The 24338-nt window shown below is 40.2% G+C and overlaps 1 protein-coding gene and 7 non-coding genes across 8 annotated transcripts; 3 read left to right on the top strand and 5 right to left on the bottom strand.

Moving 5' to 3' along the window:
• Positions 1-1968: 1968 nt before the first annotated feature.
• TRNAG-UCC (transfer RNA glycine (anticodon UCC)) lies at positions 1969-2040 on the bottom strand. Its single transcript has one exon. It is a non-coding gene; the product is annotated as a tRNA-Gly (tRNA).
• Positions 2041-3956: 1916 nt separating this feature from the next.
• Positions 3957-4627, top strand: LOC139175929 (histone H3). Its single transcript, XM_070767325.1, has one exon. The coding sequence runs from the start codon at positions 3994-3996 to the stop codon at positions 4402-4404; it is 411 nt and encodes a 136-aa protein (XP_070623426.1). The 5' UTR covers positions 3957-3993; the 3' UTR covers positions 4405-4627.
• A 331-nt stretch (positions 4628-4958) lies between these two features.
• On the bottom strand, positions 4959-5040 carry TRNAS-GCU (transfer RNA serine (anticodon GCU)). The gene has a single exon. It is a non-coding gene; the product is annotated as a tRNA-Ser (tRNA).
• Positions 5041-7674: 2634 nt separating this feature from the next.
• TRNAI-UAU (transfer RNA isoleucine (anticodon UAU)) lies at positions 7675-7764 on the bottom strand. The gene is given in 2 exon segments: positions 7675-7710; positions 7727-7764. It is a non-coding gene; the product is annotated as a tRNA-Ile (tRNA).
• A 2973-nt stretch (positions 7765-10737) lies between these two features.
• TRNAP-UGG (transfer RNA proline (anticodon UGG)) lies at positions 10738-10809 on the bottom strand. The gene has a single exon. It is a non-coding gene; the product is annotated as a tRNA-Pro (tRNA).
• A 2852-nt stretch (positions 10810-13661) lies between these two features.
• Positions 13662-13734, top strand: TRNAK-UUU (transfer RNA lysine (anticodon UUU)). Its single transcript has one exon. It is a non-coding gene; the product is annotated as a tRNA-Lys (tRNA).
• A 2261-nt stretch (positions 13735-15995) lies between these two features.
• TRNAG-UCC (transfer RNA glycine (anticodon UCC)) lies at positions 15996-16067 on the top strand. The gene has a single exon. It is a non-coding gene; the product is annotated as a tRNA-Gly (tRNA).
• A 7713-nt stretch (positions 16068-23780) lies between these two features.
• Positions 23781-23853, bottom strand: TRNAK-CUU (transfer RNA lysine (anticodon CUU)). The gene has a single exon. It is a non-coding gene; the product is annotated as a tRNA-Lys (tRNA).
• Positions 23854-24338: the final 485 nt, after the last annotated feature.

The raw sequence follows: 24338 nt of genomic DNA, 5'->3' as shown, positions 1-24338 counted from the left end.
CGAGATCCCTTTCACAGTCACTACTGCTAAGTGGGGTTTCTGGTAGGCAGTATGCGTCTCTAGGTTTTTTTTTTTACCTAGGTGAAGGACTTTGCTTCTGTCAACATTGAATATAATTTTGTTAGTATGGGCCCACAGTGTTAGTCTGCCTAGGCCTTTCTGTATTTTGAGCCTGTCCTCTAGGGTGTTGGCTACCCCTGCCAGCTTGGTGTCATCTGCAAATTTGATTTGTTCCCCTTCTATTCCCTTGTCAAGGTCATTGATGAAAATGTTGAAGAGCACAGGGCCCAGGACAGAACCCTGTGGTACCCCACTGCCTACCTTCTTCCATGTGGATTTGGAACTGTTGAGGACAACTCGTTGGGTGCGGCTGGTCAGCCAATTGTTTATCCATCTCCATGTGTTGTATTCAAACACGCTTTTTAAAATTTGTCTTTAATTAATTCTTATTACCCTCCCACCCATCTACTTATTACCCACCACCCATACAAGAGAATGGAATATTTTGGGGAATATTAAAAAAGGAAAAAAAATATATATCCCCAAAGGAGAAATAAAGAAACATGCTCTTAAGAGACAGAAAGCAGTCCTAGTCTCCCTGCTATCAAAAACATGCCTCCAGTCTTTAGAGATGGATATTTTGTGCCTATTAATAAATTCTGGACTGCATATTCATAAACAAAACGCCTTCAGTCCAGCTCCCTTGGAAGGATTCAAAGTAAAAAAAACAAAGGATCCTAAAATCTACATTCCCCACCCAGCTTTAAGGAGAGGACATGACCTTTTGGACATACTGTAATAGGATTAACCCACCACCATTAGAATAGCAAAAGACACAAGGCTCACTATTTCTGACAACTCCCCTGGAGCATCTCAGAACCCTATAAAAATCCCTCCATTCCTAAATCAAGGAGCTGCTATCGCTGAAGTTTCTGGCATCCAAATAAACACTTTTCAACCTTATGATTATCATTACTCTGACATTTTGCATGTACATTGAGAGCTTCTGCACTGGAGACAATATCCTATTGTGTCTAATCACATGTGGCAAGCAGTCTTGTCCTCTCCTCTCCTTCCCCTCCTCTCCCCTGCTCCAAAGTAAAAAGACCATTTATAGATACTCTAGTACTGTACTATGCTTTCCCCCCACACACACATTTTGCAACTTGAAGATATGTGTTCTTCAATTTCCAGAATTCCCCAGTCAGCATTTCAAATATTGGTTCACCTACACAATTCAACTTTTAAAAAAATGCTTTGTAAATTCATTAATGCTTTTCTTTTTTTGAAATAAGGTATTAGTTGGTGAGAAGAATATTGACTATTTGCAACAGTAGCAGTTAAACTACACAGTCCAACTTTCCAACATTGTCATCTGAAATATAATAATGAAGACCTGATATTAAGACATAAGTAATTTTAGAAAAAAAATAGTCTGTCTGTTGATGACATGGAATATTTAACTGCCTTGATCTAATAACCAAAATATTCCTCCAGGTTGACCCAAATCAATATGAGCATAGATTTGTCTACTTCTGGTAAGTTATATGTTGGAAGAAATTCCCTGAGTTTGTACCCAACTGTCTGGGACACACCACAAACGTTGAGAATAAAAAGATGCAGAATCTAGCTGTCAGAAAGTGGAATTCTTTTAATGTAGGAAGGCAAGAAGAAAAAAGTGTCATTTAATTAATTTTTTAATTAATTTATTAAATTTGTATTTATTTATTTATTTAATTTATTTATTTTGTCCACACCACCATGAGGTTACAGGAGGTATACACATAGTACATCAATCAATGGAAGAATAGAGGAGAAGATGTAGGAATAATGTAAAACATAGGAAGAGTAGTAGAAGAAGAGATATAGATATAGTGATAGAAGAAAATGTAGTTACAGAATAGACAATAGGACAGGGGATGGGAGGCATGCTTGTGCACTTATGCACGCCCCTTAAAAAAATGTTTTTGCGTTGGCCGGGAATCGAACCCGGGTCAACTGCTTGGAAGGCAGCTATGCTCACCACTATACCACCAACGCTTACTTAACTTGACATAACTTGAGAGTTCCTGGCTTGCAAGCAATTTTGGGGAGTGTGACTCATGTTTAATTCCCCTTTGTAGCTCCTGCAGCTTGATGGGTTTTGATGGGTTTCTGATTGCCCTGGTTTTGCTTTTCTGAGTTAATCCTGTTCTTGGCCATTTAATCTTGTCCTAATAGTTAATCCTGTCAGGGGCAGGAAGAGGGAGTTTTTGTTTACCTTGGAGTGTTTATTTCTAGCCTGATTTCCCCTTATCTTAATGGTTCTAATTAGGTTTTTCTATTACTTTTCTGTTACATTTGTAATAGTCTTCAGCAGGGTTGCTCTGAGTTTTCCTTTCAGCCAGTGTTTCTTGATTTTCTTAATTAAAGGGGGAAGTACTGGCTTGAGTCTCTTGGCATTGCTTTGTGAGATTTCTGGTGCTGTGAGGTTTCTGGCACTGTCCTTTTGGGGTGTACTTCCCACACATATTTCATCTCCACAACTCAGTCTATATCTTACAGGTTATACCTTATTACTATTGATGAGGCCCTTTGCAATAAGTTTATAGAAAAGAAACCTTTTGTGACAATTATGTACATTAAACACATTTTAAGATAATGCTTTTTCTTCTCTTATGTATTATGAAATTCTCCAGAAAGAAGGGTTCCGCTAAATAGAATATGACACCACACCACTCTCCAAGAAAGCATTTTTTCTGCATTTTTTCCTCTTTCGGAAATGTCTCTTTTTAGATCGCATGACCATAATGAGGACATATGTTTACCATGTAGAATCAAGTCATTTCACCTGCTTAGAAACAAGTCCACAAAGAATGGAGAATTATATTTTCCAGAAGCAAATAATAACACGATGCACGGTCTCCTACTTTTTTGGGGTGGGTGGGTGGCGATGGTACTGGACTAGATTAGGGGGTCTCCAACCGTGGCAACTTTAAGTCTTGTGGACTTCCTGGTTGAGGAACTATGGGAGTTGAAGTCCACAAGTCTCAAAGTTACCAAAGTTGGAGACCACTTACCTATAAGGTCCCTTGCAATTCTTTTTTTAAAAAATTGTTTTTAATTTAAAATAAAATGCACATAGAAAAACACACAAACATAAAAGAAAAACACACACACATCCGGGATGATTTACATCCCAATTTTTGTCAGAAGCACATATGGAGCTGCATACATTTTTACATTAATTGATAACATTTTTGTCTACATTTATTGTAGATACTGTACAATTCATAAGGAGAGAAAAATTCAAAAAAAGGGAAAAAGAAGAAACAGAAAGATCTACGGTAGTTTCAATTTAAAAAAAATAAACATATCAATTATTGATCTTTTAAACCTTACATTTAATTTCACTTAATTGGTTATTTCTTTGTTTTAACCAATTGTAGAATTTATCCCAAACTCTATAATAATCTGTTTCCTCTTTCCCTTCTAACTTTTTGGTTAACATTTCCATCTGGCACATTCCATAACTTTTTAAATTATTATTATTATTATTATTATTATTATTATTATTATTATTATTATTATTATTATTATTAATAATAATTTATTAGATTTGTATGCCGCCCCTCTCCGAAATTATCATTTCTTCTCTTGTAATTCTTTTAACCTGTTTACATTGACACTTGGTTAGGATTCTAGGAAAGTGTTTCCCAACCTTGGCAACTTGAAGATATTTGGACTTCAACTCCCAGAATTCCCAGGAATTCTGGGACTTAAAGTCCAGGTATCTTCAAGTTGCCAAGGTTGGGAAACCCTGTTCTAGGCCTCGTCTGGTTTTCTAATTCTGACCAATCACGAACATTCGAACCCGTCTTTCTTTGCCAGCCAATCAGAGGCGAGAAAGCCGGCTATAAAAGAACGGCCGCGAAAACCCGTTCCTCATTCATTCGAATTTCGGCGAGGAGGAGAAGAAGCTGGAGCTGCTGCGGCGGAGCACTTAGAGGAAGGATGGCTCGTACCAAGCAAACGGCTCGCAAGTCCACCGGCGGGAAAGCGCCCCGCAAGCAGCTGGCCACCAAGGCGGCGCGGAAGAGCGCTCCGGCCACGGGCGGCGTGAAGAAGCCTCACCGCTACCGGCCGGGCACCGTCGCCCTAAGGGAGATCCGCCGCTACCAGAAGTCGACGGAGCTGCTGATCCGCAAGCTGCCCTTCCAGCGGCTGGTGCGCGAGATCGCGCAGGACTTCAAGACCGACCTGCGCTTCCAGAGCTCGGCCGTCATGGCTCTGCAGGAGGCCAGCGAGGCTTACCTGGTGGGGCTCTTCGAGGACACCAACCTCTGCGCCATCCACGCCAAGCGCGTCACCATCATGCCCAAGGACATCCAGCTGGCCCGCCGCATCCGCGGGGAGAGGGCGTAAAGAGCCCCAGGCTTGGGTGTGCGGAGAGGCTGGAAAAAAGTATTCTACGGCTCTTTTAAGAGCCATTCACCGCTTCCAGAAAAGAGCTGGCTTCATTTTTTTGGAATTTTTTCAGAGTCCATTTAAACGCTTTAAAAAACGCCCAAAAGTCCCTATTTTACAATGTCCTGCAGCTTTCAAATCTATAGCAATGGTCCAAGTCTTTCGAGGGGGTGGGGGAATAATTAAATTTTAACTAATAGTCTACTTCTAAGAGTGTAAATAAAAGGTTTCTTTCGGTGTCTGCGCGGATCGCATACTCTTGGGAAAAATTGGCCAATGCAAATTTCGATGGGTTTTCAAAAGCTCGGTGGCTCGATCGGCAAAATGTACGTGGTGCTTAGGGAAAATAGCGTTGAAATACAATCCTGCGTCTGTAAAATTACAAGCAGCGTTAGAGTAGCGAACTACTACCGTTTAAATGACCGGTGCAACCAGTTTAATCTCTAATTTTAGCGCGCCCTCGGATTGGTTCTATTTTATCAGTATTTGATCAAAAAAAATTAAAAAATGAACGACGAAGGTGGGATTCGAACCCACGCGTGCAGAGCACAATGGATTAGCAGTCCATCGCCTTAACCACTCGGCCACCTCGTCAGTATCTTAAATGAGTCATTTTTCAGAGGCTTTATAGAAATTCCCTGGCTTTTTTGAACTTGGCCTGGGCTAGGATGATCGTATTTTCTTCAATTTGAGACCATGTTTTAGTCTATATGTTATGAAATTATAGGATTTTCATCACGTTTCCTGAAGTGCCAGCTGTTGTCTGCCAATTTTCTTCCAGCTTGTCCTACATAGAGGTTGTTGCAGCTTTTTACATTGTATGTTGTAAATGTTTTTCTGTTTTTTGCTCTGCGGTTGCTGGGTCTTTTGGTCTGCTTATGCCCTCAGTGTACAGTACATAAGGAGAATTAAATACTGTACATTCATCCAGTATAAAAAAGCTACAAGACTTTGATAGTCAAGGCTATTAATAAGCTATGAAATCATATTAGGAAACATAGAAACAATATAAATTGAAAATTACAAGCAACATGGTTATAGTCATAAGGGGGAAGCGATAGGTACTCGGAAGGATAATACAGTCTTAGTAGAGGATTATAAATGATTTGACAGTGTTGGGGGAATTAGTTGTTAAAGCAGAGTGACAGTGTCTGGGAAAAACTGTTATTGTGTGTAATCTTTCTGGTGTGCAGTGCTCAAGCGTCATTTTGAGGGTAGGAGTTGAAGCTGTCCAGGAGTCTTTTTGTCCTCAATGGAAGGCAGGTTGGCAGCAGTTGTTTTTTCTGCAGTTCTGATTCTCCTCTGAAGTCTGTGTCGGTCCTGTTGGGTTGCAGCACCAAACCAGACAGTTACAGAGGTGCAGATGACAGACTCAGTGATTCCTCTGTAGAACTGTATCGGCAGCTCCTTGGGCAGTTTGGGCTTCCTGAATTGGCGCAGAAAGAACATTCTTTGTTGTGTGTTTTTGATGTTCGGTGACCATTTTAGGATATGATAGAGCCTAGAAATTTGAAGGTCTCTTCTGCTGATACAGTGTTGTCTAGTATTCTAATAGGTGATATGGTTTGATGTCACTAGGACATGTGTAATCTGCAGCTCAGAGAAATAATGGTGAATAATTACTGAATTTGAGTGGTTACATGACTTCATATACAGTAATAACCATTTTGATTTTGTTTTCATGAAAATGGGTCCCAAATGGCACACACTGATTTTGTAAACTTTTGTAAGCCGCCCAGAATCCTTGGAGAGGGGCGGCATATACACACACACACACACACACACACACACACACATACAAACACACAAAACTTGGAGATCCTGGAACTGGAGTTAAACCAAGGAATTATTTGCATCTGAATTCACACCACTTTATCAGTTAAAGAAAACTATGCAATGCACCCAGTAAAATACATTTTCATGTCTTTTCATACTTTTATTAGTATCTATTAAGCAGCACTGTATTCTCATCACTAATAGCTTTAAAATAGTACCGTAGCAGCATTAACATATTTTAATAAATTCACAGTAAGTGTCATACTACTTGTCTTCATTCTGACAATCATGTCAATTAATATTTAAGCCTTTTAAATCTTTTTATTGATGCGTACTTTATAAAATAAGCTTTCGTTGTTGCTGTTGAAACCCTCCACAGTTTTGTTGTGAATCTGAAGTTTAAGGGCAAATAAGTTCAAATTGCAAATAATTTTGGTCCTAGTGGAGCGGGGGGGGGGGTGTGTGGAGCGCACACATGCACAAACAAAACAGGCCACACACTCCTTTTCTGCAACAAGGGGTTAAAGCAAATAATGTTGCGTAAGGGCGGTTTAGCTCAGTTGGTTAGAGCGTGGTGCTAATAACGCCAAAGTTGCGAGTTCGAGCCTCGTGCGGGCCACATTCCTTATAATGTTTTTTTTTTTAAAAAAAAAGCATACAATTGAGGGCAGGACAATTTTATTTCCCTTTAAAAGATTACGCCGGTAAATCTGGTATGGATTGTAATAATCCTTTCCCATTTTTAAAAAACACCAGTATTCATTGCAGAACTTGCAATCTCTAGCAATGTATTTATTTATATGTGGAAGATTTTAATTTTTTTTTAAAAAGATGCCCATTTTAAAAATAAGCGTGGGTAGGCTGGAGGATATAATTGGAATAAATCGTTGCAATACCACCGGTTCTTAGGAAAAAGCAGATTCCCATTTGAGACACTGAAGAGAAAAACAAGTATAATCTCCATTATTTCCCACGCTCACTTCATATCAGAAGGCAAGTAACAGAGGACAAATCTGTTTTGTTTGTTTGTTTGTTTGTTTGTTTGTTTGTTTGTTTGTTTGTTTGTTTGTTTTGATTGATTGATTGATTGATCGATCGATCGATCGATCGATCAATTGATTGATTGATTTCTATGCCACCCTTCTCGCGGCAACTTGCTATTTTCTTACTTATTTACTTATTTTCTGGGGAAACCCCCAGATATCCCAGTTTTCTTTAATAAAGAAAAAATGGAACTGTCAAAAAAACTCCATAATTGCTGAATAGCTTTGACATTTCTAAACTGACACATTAAAAAAAAAATCCAGGAACCAAAAAGAGTACACGTGCAATATTCTCATACTATGAAGCGAGTTTAGAAAGCTCCACCCAAGAAATAATAAATAAATTATAATATACAGTATAATAAAATAAAATAAGTACTGTAATGTGTTGTTTTTTAAAAAAAAAAACTGCTCCAGGTGAGGCTCGAACTCACGACCTCGGCATTGCTTAAGTACTGCTGTATAAGTACCGCGCGCTAACCGATTGCGCCACTGGAGCGATAGGAGAAGCAACGCTGAAAAACCTCCCTCCCTCCCCCCGCATCTCTCGTTTCATCCTAATTTTTTTTTCTCTTTTGTTTGGTAATAAGATGTTTCGGTTACACATTTGCTTAATTTTCTTACGTTCACTCTCCACAATAATCCCTCCACGCTGACGACTCAAAAAAAATATATCAATGCTTGTTCCCTTTTTCATGAACTCAGTGCATGTCACCAACTTTTAATTATTGCAAAAACTTTTTTTTAAAATCGTCGTTTTAATGTCCCTGTAATTAAAGGGGTGTGAGACTAGATTCGCTTAGCAACTGTACCAAGGAGGGTGGTAGAATGGGCCAAAACTCACTTAACTGAGCAACATAAATGTTGGGGGCAATTATGGCTGTACTTGTTGTACCAGTGATGGGATTTTTTTAAAAAAATTACTACCAATTCTGTGGACGTGGCTTGGTGGCCATGGCAGGGGAAGGATATTGTAAAATCTCCATTTCCTCCTGATCAGCTGGAACTCTGTAGGTAGAGAATAGATGTGTACTGGGCCAGTCAAAACTTAATTAATTAATTAATCAATCAATCAATTAATTAATTAATTAATTAATCAATTAAAATTAATTAATTAATTAAAATTAATTGATTGATTAAATTAATTAAATTAATTAAATTAATTAAATTAATTAAATTAATTAAATTAATTAAATTAATTAAATTAATTAAATTAATTAAATTAATTAAATAAACAAACAAATAAATAAACAAATAAATAAACAAATAAATAAATTTTAATTAATTAAAATTAATTAATTAAAATTTATTTATTTATTTATTTATTTGTTTATTTGTTTATTTGTTTATTTATTTATTTGTATGCCGCCCCTCTCCGTAGAGCCGGGGTGGCTAACAACAGTGATAAAAAACATCATATACAGTAAATCCAATATTAAAACAACTTAAAACACTTATTGTAAAACCAAACATCCCTACAAACAAACATACCATGCATAAATTGTAAAGGCCTAGTGGGAAAGAATATCTCAGTTCCCCCATGCCTGAGGGCAGAGGTGGGTTTTAAGGAGCTTACAAAAGGCAAGGAGGGTGGGGGCTATTCTAATCTCGGGGAGGGAGTTGGTTCCAGAGGGCCGGGGCCGCCACAGAGAAGGCTTTTCCCCTGGGCCCCGCCAAACGACATTGTTTTGTTGTTTAAAAATGATATTTATTGGTTCTATGAACTACTCAAAATTTCTACTACTGGTTCTCCAGAATTGGCCAGAAGCTGCTGAATCCAACTTCTGACCTGTACTTCAGAGGATAATTAGAACTGCAGAAAAAAACAATAGCTACCAATTTGGCTTCTATTGGAGGACCTGTATACTGCAAAAAGTCAAAAAGAGTTAAAAAGAAGGCTGTGAAAATATCTACAGACATACTGGACACAAACTGCTTCAACTCCTATCTTAAAATGACGTTATAGAGCATTGCACACCAAGACAACTAGACACAAGAACAGTTCCACCCCCAATGCCATCACTCTGCTAAATAAATAATTCCCTCGCCACTGTCAAACTATTCACTAAGGCTGCACTTCTATTCCTACTAGCTGTGTCTCATTGTTCCAGTCACCCATTTCCTCCCACTTATGACTGCACGGCTGTAACTTTGTTACTTGTCCCGTATCTGTAAAATTTATATTCACTGGTTCCTAATATGATTTGATTGCTTATTTATATCTAGATTCTCAGTAAATGTTGTACCTCGTGATTCTTGGCAAACTTATCTTTTCTTTTATGTACATCTGACCGAGAGCATATCCATCAAAGACAAATTCCAAGACAATACAGTTGGCCAATAAAGAATTCTATTCTATTCTACTCTATTCTATTCTATTCTTTGAAGAAGCTTATTTATTGATTTGAGATTTGATTTGAGATTTGATTTGAGATTTGATTTGAGATTTGATTTGAGATTTGATTTGAGATTTGATTTGAGATTTGATTTGAGATTTGATTTGAGATTTGATTTGATTTGATTTGATTTGATTTGATTTGATTTGATTGGCGCCCCTCTCTGGAGACTTGGAGCGGCTTACAACAACAATACATAGTACAAATCTAATGGTTAAAAAAAGACAGTTTAAAACCCTTATTATAAAAAACAGTCATGCACCCCAAACAAACCATACATAAAATGAAACAGCCCCGGGGGAATCAATTTCCCCATGCCCGGCAGCAGAGCTGGGTTTTGAGGAGTTTGCAAAAGGCAAGGAGTGGGGGGGCAGTCCTGATCACCAGGGGGAGTTGGTTCCAGAGGGTCGGGGCCACCACAGAGAAGGATCTACCCCTGGGTCTCGCCAGATGACATTGTTTAGTTTAGTCAACGGGACCCGGAGAAGGCCAACTCTGTGGGACCTAATCGATCACTGGGATTTGGCAAAAGGTGGTCTCGGAGGTATTCTGGTCCGATGCCATTATTTCCAAGAGTCAAAGCCAAAACAAAATTGAAAACACTCCAGCAATAATATTTATGGTATTTTAAACCAGTTTTTTAATTGCCTTTCCTTTTTTAAAAAAACTTTTCTTATTAACCCGGAAAAAAAGGTGACATTTTTAAAACTATCAGCATCATAACTATGTTTCCCCTAGTACAGTATAAATTAAGTTTTGGGTGTTTGCTTGTTCGTTCTTCAATTGTCTTTTTCCCTCCTCTTTCCTGACAAACTTCCTTGTAACTTTGTCTCCCTGATCGGCAACTTTGTTAGAGCTCTGGTTGGTAAGTATTGCGATTCTTTAGACAATATTTCTAATATAATTTACACAATTTTCCCAGAACGTTTCCCCTTGTGAGGCTGGATAGGATTCAGCCACTAGTTATGTCAGCAATTGGTTCAGCTATCCCCGTTCTCAAACTTAAACAAGACACAAAAAGAGGAAGTTGTGGAAATGGGTCGATTTCAGAAAGGGGGAAAAATAATTCAAAAGAAGGGCTCGTCCGGGATTTGAACCCGGGACCTCTCGCACCCAAAGCGAGAATCATACCCCTAGACCAACGAGCCAGCTGGGAAAAGCTTTTCTTCTTTGACATATAAACTGAACCTCGTTGAAGCCAAGAAGTTGTTTACTTTGGTAGGCGGTGCATAATTTCAAGTCTCATGTTCCTTAAGAACACAGAGCTTAGTTAAAAGGTTTTTTAACCATGATACTTCAGACAGGAATACTGTAAATAAATAAACTGAAAAGTTTCACTTCTCAACATGTTTCCCCTCCTTCTGCTTTTCTTTGCTATTTGGTTTTCTTATCTGAGAATAATTAGAAAACATATAGAACATAGAACAAGGATAGGATAGGATAAGATAGGATAGACAACAGAGAACAGAACAGAATAGAACAGAAGAATAGAATAGACAATAGAGAATAGACAACAAAGACAAATAGGAATAGAATAGACAAAAGAGAGCAGAATAAAATAGACTAGGGGAATTGAATAAAATAAAACAGAACAAGAACAGAATAATAATAATAATAATAATAACAACAACAACAACAACAACAACAGAGTTGGAAGGGACCTTGGAGATCTTCTAATACAACCCTCTGCTTAGGCAGTAAACCAGAAGTCCCCAAACTACGGCCCGGGGGCCACATGCGGCCCGCTGAGGCCATTTATGCGGCCCGCGGGTGAGTCTTTCGACCTGGAGAAACCCCTGTGGGCTCTGAGCCCCGCCTGGCTTCTCTGGCTATGTCCAGAGACCACGCCAATGTCCCCTGTAAGGTGTGCTACCACACACACAAAAACAACCCCTGTGCAGTCTTTTCCAAGGCCGGGGAGCTGGGCATCGGAGTTGGGGTGGGGAGCGACAAAGAAAGTGCGGGGAAGTCTTGCATCAGTGAAGGTTCGCATGCACCTATGCGCGCGAGCTCCCCATTCCACTGCCAGCCTGCCATGCACCTGGGGGGGGGGGAGGCTGAGCACTCTGCCGCGAATTTAAAAGAGGCTCAGCGGCTCCCTCTCCTTCCCCACCGCCTGTGTCTATCACTGGCACCTCTCGTCAAGGTGGGGATTGCACCCAGAGGAGGTGGTGAGTCTCTGTGCCCGCTCTCATCTCACCCGAGGTAAAGGAAGGCCTGCCGAAAGCTGAGCCGGGCGCAACACACACACATACATGCACACACCTGCCTCCTCCTCCTCTTTGAGTTGCCAGCTCCTGTTTTCTGAATGGGGATTGAATGGGAGTCCGGGGTTGAGGGGGGAGAGGCTTGTCAGGCAAGTTCTCCGTGGGGAGAGAAGAGGGAGGGTGAAAGAGGGAAAAGACAGAGAAAGAAGTGGGGAGAAAGAAAGAAAAAGGGAAAGAGTAGGAGAAAAAAGGGAGGGAAAGAGAAGTGGAGAGGAAGGAAGGAGAGAGGGAAGGAAGGGGGAGAAAGACAGGGAGAGAGAAAGGGAGGGAGGGAGGAAGAGAGAGAGCAAGAGAGATAGTGAGAAAGAGAGAGAGAGAGAGAGAAAGCAGAGAGAAAGAGAGAGAGAAAAAAGCAAGAGAGAGAAAAGGAGAGGAAGGAGGGAGGGAGGGAAGGAAGGAGGAAGAAATGGAGGGAACAAGGAAGGAAGGAAGGAAGAATGAAATGAATGGAGGGGCAGAGGAAGGAAGGACTTTTTTGGGGGGTGTAAATTTTTTTCAAATTTTCTCTCAACATACATTCAAACAATACAGTGTACCATCTAATTTTCCATGAATAAAATGCGGTATTTTATTAGTAACTAATATCAATCATCAAAAAAGTTGCAAACGGGTTTTTTCTAAAGTTGTCATCCAGGTACAGTACATACTTTTCTTTTAATTAAATTCCCTCCTTAATGTTCCTTCAAAACGTACAACACCAATTATATTTTTAACGTATTAACAATTATGACCAAGTGCTTCCTTCTTTCTGTATACATTTTCTATAAACCAAGAAAACCTTGTATAGCCAATCAGATGTTAACAAAAGAAAATTAAAAATGAAACATAAACTTTTGTGAATTTCAGACTTCCCTCCCCCTCTAAATAGTACGTTCCCATTTTGTTTTGTTTTCTTTAAAATAAGGTATGTGCAGTGTGCATAGGGATTTGTTCATAGTTATTTTTATAGTCCAGCCCCCCAACAGTCCGAGGGACCATGAACTGGTCCCTGTGTAAAAAGTTTGGGGACCCCTGCAGTAAACCCTACACTATACCTGCATATATTCTATGTACAGAGAAACATCACAGTCTACTTCAGATGAATACATGTACATGGTAAGAAAAACGAATCTTTCGACTTTAACAAATGGATGGCATAGGGAATAAAGCTTTTACAGAATCCGCTTATGACCATAATAGAATCCAAAACTTCTCTGTTAAGCGAGACACTTGGTTGGGGGTTTTATGACCTTTCTGGTCACCATTGTTAAGTGGGGCTTCCCTATTGACTTCGCTTGTCAGAAGGTCACAAAAGGAGATCGATTCACCTTGGGACACCAGCAACTCTCATAAATATGAACCAGTTCGCCAACATCTAAATGTTGATCCCAAGTTTATGGGCGGTTGCAAAGGGTCGTAGCTGTGAAAAACGGTCATAAATCATCTTTTTTAGCATCTTAACTTTCAATGGTCACTAAATGAGCTGTTTTGTAAGTCACAGACTGCCTATAATGGGGTTGGGAAGACCTTGGGGGTCCTCCAGTCCAATGTTGTGGCCCCTCAGCAGCCCATGCAGCTGATAGTGGATCCCGTTCAAGAGGAGACCGACTTGGTGATGCGCCAGTGGCCTGTGCAGTTGGCACAAAAGTTGGATAGTGGGGAAGTTGGCGAGGACTTGGTGCCAAAGGCAGAAATTCAGTCAGGGCTTCAGACCCTTCAACACTAGGGGCAGCTCCTCTTACCTTGATACCTGTGCCTGGATAGCTCAGTCGGTAGAGCATCAGACTTTTAATCTGAGGGTCCAGGGTTCAAGTCCCTGTTCAGGCGATTAAGGTTACTTTTGGTGGTACAGTGGTGAGCATAGCTGCCTTCCAAGCAGTTGACAGGGGTTCAATTCCCAGCCAATGCAAAATCCATTTTAATTGGTGTCCATAAATGCACCAGCGTCCCTACCCTCCCATATCTTTAGGTTTCTCTCTTACTGGTTGTTATATCTTTCTATACTACCAATACGTACTTGGCAAAATCAATCAATCAATCAATAAACAAGTGCACATGCACCCTCTCAGCTTATTTTGTTTCCTGTGCATGTGCAGAACCAAAATCTCATGAGGAAATGCTATCTCAAGCACATTTTTGTTATTTGTTTTGCTTCCTGCATGTGCGCAGAAGCAAAAAATTACCAAAATCTCACGTGCATGTGTCCCCTCATGAGATTTTTCTTCTGTGCATGCTCAGAGAGCCAAAAGAGGGCAAAAAAATTCAGGAAAAAAGATAGCATGCATGATGGCCCAGCAAAGATCTGCTGCATGAATCCCAGCACCCGGTCAGGTCCCACAGATTCGGCCATCCCAGGGTCCCACCAACCAAACAGTGTCGGCTGGTGGGACCTAGGGGAAGAGCCTTCTCTCCGAGACCACCTTCTGCCGCATGAATCCTAGCAACCGGTGAGGTCCCACAGAGTTGGTCTCCTTAGGGTCCCATCGACCAAACAATGTCAGCTGGCAGGACCTAGGGGAAGAGCCTTCTCTGTGGGGGCCCCGGCCCTCTGGAATCAGCTCCCCCTGGAGATTCGCACTGCCCCCACCCTCCTCGCCTTCCGAAAGAGTTTTAAAACTCATCTTTGCCACCAGGCTTGGGGCTTTTAGATCTTCCCCCTGACCAATGAATGTTTTTAGTACGATTGTTGAATGAATGTAATGGAAGTTTTTAAGGTAGATTTTTAAGGATTGTTTTTATATATATATTAATTGGATTGATTTTACTACTGTTCTTTGTATATGTTGTGAGCCGCCCCAAGTCCTCAAAGAGGGGTGCCATTCAAATCCAATTAAATAAAATATAAAAACTAGACAATGTTGTTTGGCGGGGCCTAGGTGAAGAGCCTTCTCTGTGGGGGCCCCAGCCCTCTGGAATCAACTCCCCCTGAAGATTCGCACTGGCCCCACCCTCCTTGCTTTCTGTAAAAGCTTAAAGATCTATCTGTGCCACCAGGCTTGGGGCCATTAGATCCTTGCCCGCTGGCCGACAAATGTAGTTTGTTTTGCAATAAAGCTCTCAAAGGGGAAACTACCTCCAATGTTCACTACATATACATGAAAAATAAGTCAAGAAACAAACAAATAAAAATGATGCATAGACCTACCTGCCCGCATGTATGATCATGCATATATCATGAAGTTGCTGAGATCCAAACACCCTGGACTAAAAAGCTAAGAAAAGGCAAAGAAGTCAAAGGTTTCACAAACCTTTGTGCTTGTTTGTTTTCCTTTTGATTTTCTATATCATGAAATCTTGTGTATTTGCTATTAGGCAAACCAAGGTAAGTGTATCTTTTTCTCACTTTTTTGAAGTTTCCAATTCTAAGTCAGTGATTTATAAACTAAACACCATACCGATCGCCATCACTCTGCTAAACAAATAATTCCCTCAACATTGTCAATCTTTTACTAAGTCTCCACTTCTATTTCTGCTAGTTTTTTCTCATCATCCCTATCACCCATTTCTTCCCACTTAGGACTGTATGACTGTAACTTGTTGCTTGTATCCTAAGATTTTTATTAATATTGATTGTTTCTTCATTGCTAATTTGACCCCTATGACAATCATGTACCACATGATTCTTGACAAATGTATTTTTTTCTTTTTTGTACCCTAAGTGTGTCAAATCACACTTAAAGAAAGATTCACACTTAAGGAAAGATTCATACTCCAATCACACTTAAATAAAGAATTCTATTCTGTTGTGTTGTGTTGTGTTGTGTTCTATTCTATTGTTGTGGCAAATGTCTCATTTACTAGTAGAAGTGCCCTTGTTCTTCCAGTCACTGCGAACTTAAGGCGTTACTCTTTGCAATAGGTTGTCCGCTTCAAGCAAAGAAATGTGATAAAATGGGTATAATTAACATTTAATTGCAGCAAGAGAAAAGGTTAATTGGCACAGCGAATTAATGACACGTGGATTCTTATTTTGCAGAACGAACAGCGCCACCTAGTGTCTTGATAACTTTGTAACATTTTATAAATCAAAAAATACACACACACCGACTGTGACCTAAATAAGTTTTCCAAGCAAAACTATCCATGAAGCGTTGGTGGTATAGTGGTGAGCATAGCTGCCTTCCAAGCAGTTGACCCGGGTTCGATTCCCGGCCAACGCAAATTCCTTTTTTCTTCTCCCCTTTCCTTGTTTCCTAAAAGGATATTCCAGCAATTCCTTCTTTTGTGTGTTATTATTATTAATTTAGGACAGCAAAAATAGCTTTTTTCCAAGTTGTCTCACTTGCAAAACATTAAAAAAATCATTTAAATAAGTTTATTGATTGCTCTAAATATTCTACTGGAACAATTAAAATGATTTTAAATGATTTTAAAATATCTCTTAAGTCTAATGAAATCAGGGTTTTTTTTCCCCTTCTCTTTTATAAAGGTGGGTCATAGGAAAAACAGTTTCTGGGTTGTTGTTGTTTTTTAAAAAGTATGTATGAAAAATGTGTATAAACCCAGGATCTGTTATTAGAGTTTCTATATCAATAGAAAATAATCTGCATGGCCAAGAATTAACTTTGTCTTTTTGTTTTTTTCATCTAGTAATTGTTCAGATTTTATTTATTCACTCATTTTATTAATTCACTATATGCACCCTGCTTCATTGGCCACTTACCATCTATAATCACTGCAATAATAAATAACCAAGCATAATGAAATACAACACTACAATACCCAGGGTGCAAAATGACTAAGCAATGCAGATTGGCCGGACCGCGGGGGAGGGCCTTCTCTGTGGCTGCCCCAGCTCTATGGAACCAACTACCTCCCGTCCCCCTCCCCCGATGTCTGTACTGCTCCCACCCTACTGGCCTTCCTTAAGGTCACTAAGACCTGTCTTTTCCAGCAGGCCTGGGGGGGGGCATGAACTAACAACTGATATGGCCAAACTGCATTGTAGAAATGTAGAAATCAGAGACACAGACACATGGTTTCTAGAATACTTTGTCCATGTGGGAAATACCTCTCTGGGCTGAGCAGAGCTGTCTCATGTGGAGAAGTGCTCTCTCTCTCTCTCTCCCTCCCTCCCTCCCTCTCTCTCTCTCTCTCTCTCTCTCCCTCCCTCCCTCCCTCCCTCCCTCCCTCTCTCTCTCTCTCTCCCTCCCTCCCTCCCTCCCTCCCTCCCTCTCTCTCTCTCTCTGGGATCATGCTGTATGTCATGATTCTCTGGACTTGCAAGCTTATTCTTTATATCCAGTTTCTAGTGTGTACAAATATAAAACATTAATTCTTAACTTAACCTAGTTACAATGTATATAGTTAATATGTGACATATATGGGATACAGACAAATCACAGACTATACAGATTGTGTTCATCAAGTCTTTCTTGATTCGTTTTATGCTTAAGACCTTCCACCATTCTTGTAGCCCATCTTTGGGCCCGTTCAATTTTGTCAATATCTTTTTGTAGGGGAGGTCTCCAGAACTGAACATTATAATTATTTGTTTAGCAGAGCGATGGCATATCAGTTCGGATGTATTGCATACTTGTTAATATTTATATGAAAATTAGAAAAAATATTGATGGGGTAAATAATATGGAATAAGAAAAATGGAATGTAGTAATTATGAATATATCTATCTGCATTGAAATGTATGGTACTCAAATACCAAACCGTTCACATAATGATATGTATAAAAGTAAAGAAGTTTAAACGGACATTCTTGAAGTCTGTAAAGATTCTCAGTCATCCAGGTTCATGGTTGTTCCAAAGGACTTTCTTCTTGTTTACCTTTGAAGGTGTTTCGCTTCTCACTCAAGAAGCTTCTTCAGTTTAGACAGGATTGTCCGTTCCCCACAGTCCTGTCAGAACTGGAGAAGCCTTCATGACTGAGAGGCAAAACGTCTTCAGAAGAGGAGTGGGGGGAAAACACAAGAAAGTCCAGTTGACAAAACATCCTCGAGAAAGCAGGTAATTTTTCAAATTTCGGCAACTTTTAAGACGTCTGGATTTTTTTTTACTCCCAGAATTCCCAAGCCATCAATACATGTTTTAAAAAGTGTTAATAGCATGGCTGAGTGGTCTAAGGCGCTGGATTAAGGGTCCAGTCTCTTCAACAGACTCAAGCTCAACCCAGATAAGATGGAGTGGCTGTGGGTTTTGCCTCCCAAGGACAATCCCATCCGTCCGTCCATCACCCGGGGGGGGGAATCATTGACCCCCTCGGAGAGGGTCCGCAACTTGGGCGTCCTCCTCGATCCACAGCTCACATTAGAGAACCATCTTTCAGCTGTGGTGAGGGGGGCGTTTGCCCAGGTTCGCCTGGTGCACCAGTTGCGGCCCTATCTGGACCGGGACTCATTGCTCACAGTCACTCATGCCCTCATCACCTCGAGGTTCGACTACTGTAATGCTCTCTACATGGGGCTACCTTTGAAGAGTGTTTGGAAACTTCAGATCGTGCAGAATGCAGCTGCGAGGGCAGTCATGGGCTTACCTAGGTATGCCCATGTTTCACCATCACTCTGCAGTCTGCATTGGCTGCCAATCAATTTCCGGTCACAATTCAAAGTGTTGGTTATGACCTTTAAAGCCCTTCATGGCACTGGACCAGAATATCTCAGGGACCGCCTTCTGCCACACGAATCCCAGTGACCAATTAGGTCCCACAGAGTGGGCCTTCTCCGGGTCCCATCAACTAAACAATGTCGGTTGGCGGGCCCCAGGGGAAGAGCCTTTTCTGTGGCGGCCCTGACTCTCTGGAACCAACTCCCCCCAGGGATTAGGACTGCCCCTACTCTCCCTGCCTTCCGTAAACTCCTTAAAACCCACCTTTGCCGTCAGGCATGGGGGAACTGAAACACCTCCTCCGGGCATGTTTGATTTATACATGGTATGTTTGTGTGTGTGTTTGCTAGTAAATGGGGTTCCTTTTAAATATTTCTAAATGTTTTTAAAACTATTTGGATTTGTTATGATGCGCTGTATTTTGTTGTGAGCCGCCCCGAGTCTGCAGAGAGGAACGGCATACAAATCTAAATAATAATTTTAAAAAATTGACTTGAGGAGTTTTGTGGGTTAAAAAAGGCGACTTCTAGCCCTAAAGAGATACTTTTAAAAATGTTTTTTTTACTCCCCCTCCCCAACAAACAATACATCATTAATCACAGTGTGTCATCTGGATTCAACATTTTAAATCAGCATCTTTTCTTTTACCACTATTTTCTTAATATAAAAATAGCTCTACTTTTACAGTTCAGTTAAACTTATTTTCTATCAAAACCTTTCCCATTCATTTTATTTAACTTCACATCTCTTTTCATATATGCATTTTCTATTGAATGATTGAAAATGCTCCGATACATCTGATCCCTCTTTCCCTTTAATTGCCATTTGTTAATTTGTTCATTTCTGTACCTTCCAGCATTTTCTGAATTATCTCTCCTTTTGTAGGGATTTTACCTGCTTTCCAATTTTGTGCAAATATAAACTCTAAAGAAATACTTTATTTTTAAAAAATTGGATTATATACATTATAATCAAACAGTAAACAAAACAAAACAAAACAATGACATACATACATTTATACCTGTAAGATTACTTTATGGTAATTTATATCTACCATGAATCTATGCTTATACATAAATTAACATAATTCTATATTTACATTACAGTTTTTACCTAATATATACTGCTCAAAAAATAAAAGGGAACACTCAAAGAACACATCCTAGATCTAAATGAGTGAAATATTCTCATTGAATACTTTGTTCTGTACAAAGTTGAATGTGCACAACAGCATGTGAAATTGATTGTCAATCAGTGTTGCTTCCTAAATGGACAGTTTGATTTCACAGAAGTTTGATTTACTTGGAGTTATATTGTGTTGCTTAAGTGTCCCCTCTTTTTTTTTTAGCAGTGTACTGTATATACTTATAGTAAGTTGTTGTTGTTGTTGTTGTTGTTATTATTATTATTATTATTTATTAGATTTGTTAATGAAATCCTATATGTATTACTAAGTTAAACAGTAGCAAATTTATTTTATTTTCTCATTTCAAGCCAATCATAGAATAAACTCCAAATTTCATAATACTGTATTGCGAATCCTCCTTTTCATTTAACTCCATTGTCATTTTATCTAGATCCCCTCAGTCTAAAATCTTCTTAATTATTATATTTTCAGTTGATACATCTCTTTGTTTCTAATGATTTATTTATTTATTCATTCGTTTGTTTGTTTGTTTGTTTATTCGACTTCTATGCCACCCAATCTTGAAGGACTCAGGGCAGCTTACAAAATGGAATACAAATACAAGAGATACAAAGTAATAAGCAAAGTCGAATATCATATCTAAAACTTTTTTTAAATTAGAATTTTAAGGATTATTAATTGGATTGTTTATTACTGTTTTCTGCTTTCTGTATATGCTGTGAGCCGCCCCGAGTCCTCGGAGACGGACAGCATACAAATCCAATTAAATCTAAATCTAAACTAACCCCATAAAAAAAACCCATTTATAATAAAAAGACATAATCACATACACAAACGCCATTCATACAGTTTGGCCATGAAGGATGTACAATTCATGGCCCCCAGGCCTGCCGGCAGAGCCAGGTCTTCGTGGCTTTAAATAAGGTCAGTGGGGTGGGAGCAGTACGGACATTGGGGGATATTTCGTTCCATACAGCCATGTTTGACTCCCTTGTGTTCGTAGAGGACCTTGAGTTGGGGGCTCAACTCGTGGACCAAAGACCACTGGGGGTCTGCGAAAAAATTTCTCAGAAATTTTATGTGCATTTTTTATATTGCATTAAATCAGGGGTCCACAAACTGTGGCCCCTGGGGCAGATACGTGCAAGGAACATTATTGTTGCTGCAGAGAGTCTCCCCCTTCTGGGTCTTTTTGTGCGGATCAAGGGGGGTGAGAAATTCCAACTTGGGTGCAGGGCTTTGGGTGAAAGCTGAAGGGAAGTGCCACAGTTGGTGAAGGGCCTGGAACTGGCTGACCATCTCAGCCGGCTGAGTCTCCGGTACCTGGCCTTGAACTCCTGCAGGTCTTCCCTCTGCTTGGAAAGCCTATTATTTATTTTATTTAATTGCATTCATATGCCGCCCCTCTCTGAAGACTTACATCATATAAAACCAACAGAATATAATAATTAAATCCAATGGATTAAAATTAAACAAACAATCTAAAATCCCCAGTTATGCTAAAAAAATCAATCACACCTGTTAGATTCGAAATAAGTTGCAAGACATGTGGTCGCCTTTATTAGGAACCAGATCGTGTGTAACAAAATGTGCAACAAAGTATACAATTGTAATTCCCAGTAAAAGGCTAAGCACGGGGCTAGGGTTTAGCTTTTTAAAGGATTTTTTCTTGTAGGTGTGGCTTTGACAGCCGCTCGAATTTCCCGCTAAACCATGGCCAGTATGTAAACAATGTAGATTAGCATAAGGTATTAGCATATTTACATGTGGAGTATTTACATAGGTACACAACAATACTCATTCAAACAACAACCATACAAACCTTTGTTGGCCAGGGGTTGAGATCTAATCGTTCCAAGCCCAGTGGCATAAATGAGTCTTAAGACTTTTGGGAAAGATGAGGAGGGTGGGGGCAGTGTGAGCTGATTCCAGAGAGCCGGGGCCCCCACAGAGAAGGCTCTTCCCCTAGGCCCCGCCAAGGGACATTGTCTAGTTGATGGGACCTGGAGAAGGTCCATTCTGTGGGACCTAACCGGTCACTGGGACTCATGTGGCAGAAGCAGTCCCATAAGTAATCTGGCCCAATGCCATGTAGGGCTTTATAAGTCATTACCAACACTTTGAATTGTGTCTGGAAACCTATCGGCAGCCAATGCAGTTTGTGGAGTGTTGGAGAAACATGGGCATATCTAGGAACGCTCATGACTGCTCGAGCGGCTCCTAGCCACACTCACTCAGAACTATGCTCCTAGTCCTGAGTGAGGTGCTTCTGCTGAACCTCCTTCTCAGTCAGATCCAATTTGAATTGAGCCAGCTGTTTTGCCAATTGAGCCAGATGTTCTTTTTTGTGGTGGCTGCTTAGCTCCAACTGCTTCCTGTGTAATTTACAGTAAATTTATTTCACTTCTATGCCACCCGATTCCACGAGACTCAGGGCAGCTTACAATAAATAATACAGTGTTACAAAAATAAAACATAAATAATAAAAACAATAAAAAAACCATTATACTAGTGATAAAAACCCTAGCGAACCATCCAATCAAACACACATTCATACCTAGTCAATGATAGATGTGCCTAGATAATGCCACCCACGGCCCCCAGGCCTGTCAGCAGAGCCAGGTCTTCATGGCCTTTCGGAAGGCCAGAAGGGTGGGAGCAGTACAGATATCAGGGGTGAGTTGGTTCCATAAAGCCGGGGCAGCCACAGAGAAGGCCCTCCCCTATGGCCATGCTAACTTGCATTGTTTAGTCCAGTGATTTTCCAACCTTTTTTGAGCTACGGCACATTTTTTACATATACAAAATCATGGGGCACATTGAGCGGGGGGGGGGGGAATGGGGGGGCTAAAAAAGTGTGGACAAAAAAATTCTCTCTCTCTCTCTTCCTCGCTTTCACTCGATTTCTCTCCCTCTTTCTCTCTCTTCCTTCCTTCCTCTCTCTCTCCATCCCTCTTTCTCTCTTCCTTCCTTCCTCTCTTTTTTGCTCTCTTTCTCTCTCCCTCCTTCCGTCCCTCTATTTCTCTCTCTCTCTTTCTTTCTCTCTCTCCCTCTTTCTTTCTCTCTCTTTCTCTCTTGCTTTCTCTCTCTCTTTTTCTTTCTTTCTCTCTTTCTTTCTTTCTCTCTCTTTCTCTCTCTCTCTTGCTTTCTTTCTTTCTCTCCCTTTCTCTCTCTCTCTTGCTTTCTCTCTCTCTTTTGCTTTCTTTCTCTCTCTTTCTCTCTCTCTCTTGCTTTCTTTCTCTCTCTCTCTTTCTTTCTTTCTTTCTTTCTCTCTCTTTCTCTCTCTCTCTTGCTTTCTTTCTCTCTCTTTCTCTCTCTCTCTTGCTTTCTTTCTCTCTCTCTCTTTCTTTCTTTCTTTCTTTCTTTCTCTCTCTTTCTCTCTCTCTCTTTCTTTCTCTCTCTTTCTCTTTCTCTCTTGCTTTCTCTCTCTCTCTTTTTCTTTCTCTCTCTCTCTCTTGCTTTCTTTCTCTCTCTTTCTCTCTCTCTCTTGCTTTCTCTCTCTCTCTTTCTTTCTTTCTCTCTCTTTCTCTCTCTCTCTTGCTTTCTTTCTCTCTCTCTCTTGCTTTCTCTCTCTCTCTCTCTCTCTTTCTCTCTCTTGCTGAGCTTCGCGGCACACTTGACCATGTCTCGGTGCACACTAGTGTGCCGCGGCACACTGGTTGAAAAACACTGGCTTAGTCAATGGGACCCGGAGGAGGCCAACTCGGTGTGATCTAATTGGTCTCTGGGAAGTTTGAGTCAGGAGATGGTCCCATATATAGTCTGGTCCTAAGCAGCATAAGCACGAAAGACAAATTCATTTTGTGTTCAATCCCACTTGGCCAATAAAGAATTATATTCTATTCTATTCTATTTCACCTCAAGATTCAGATTTCATTACAACAATACATCGGGAGATCCCTTTCCCCAATCATCATTAGCCAACAGGCATCAGAGAGGCAAGCTTAAAACAAGATAAAAATAATTTTATTTTAAAATGATAACCAGCATATCTACACCATTATATATTCCATTAGCTTAGAAAACAGAAGTTGCAGAAACACTAAGTCCAAGGCTGCAGGGACCAGATTCCGTACAGTGAACTATCTGAAGTGGAAACTTCCAAATTGAAGGTTAAGATTTAAAATGCCATGCGGAACACACACACACACACACAAAAAAGAAGTTGCGCCCAACGTGGGGCTCGAACCCACGACCCTGAGATTAAGAGTCTCATGCTCTACCGACTGAGCTAGCCGGGCTGCTGACATCGAGGTTGGGACTGACACTATTAGTTGTCATTCTGCGGACAGAGAATGCCAGCGATCATGATTGGGAGGGAACAACGTTTTTTCCTAACAACCTTGAGTTTGTTTTTCTTTATTTTCTGTAAAAAATCTGTAGGACTATTAGTCCATTCTTTGCCCTTTATTCAGGAAAATGTTTTTCTCAAGAGCAGATTTTCAACACGTGTGTGTTATGTTGCATTTTGCCCGAAAGGAAAGCAACCTGTTCCTTCCCTTCCCTTCCCTTCCCTTCTTACTTTCCCTCTCTCTCTCTTTCCCTTTCCTTTCTTTCCCTTCCCTCCTTCTTTTTTCTTTTTTCTTACTTTCTCTTTCCTCCCCCTTTCATTCCTTTCCGTCTTACTTTCTCTCTCTCTCTCTTTTCCTTTCCTTCCCTCCTTATTTTTTTCTTTTTTCTTTTTTCTTACTTTCTCTTTCCTCCTTTCCTTTCCCTTTCATTCCTT

This window comes from Erythrolamprus reginae, chromosome Z (genome assembly GCF_031021105.1).
Source record: "Erythrolamprus reginae isolate rEryReg1 chromosome Z, rEryReg1.hap1, whole genome shotgun sequence".
NCBI lineage: Eukaryota > Metazoa > Chordata > Lepidosauria > Squamata > Dipsadidae > Erythrolamprus > Erythrolamprus reginae.
The sequence above is the reverse complement of the archived record's forward strand: the minus strand, read 5'-3'. Positions and strand labels throughout refer to the sequence as shown.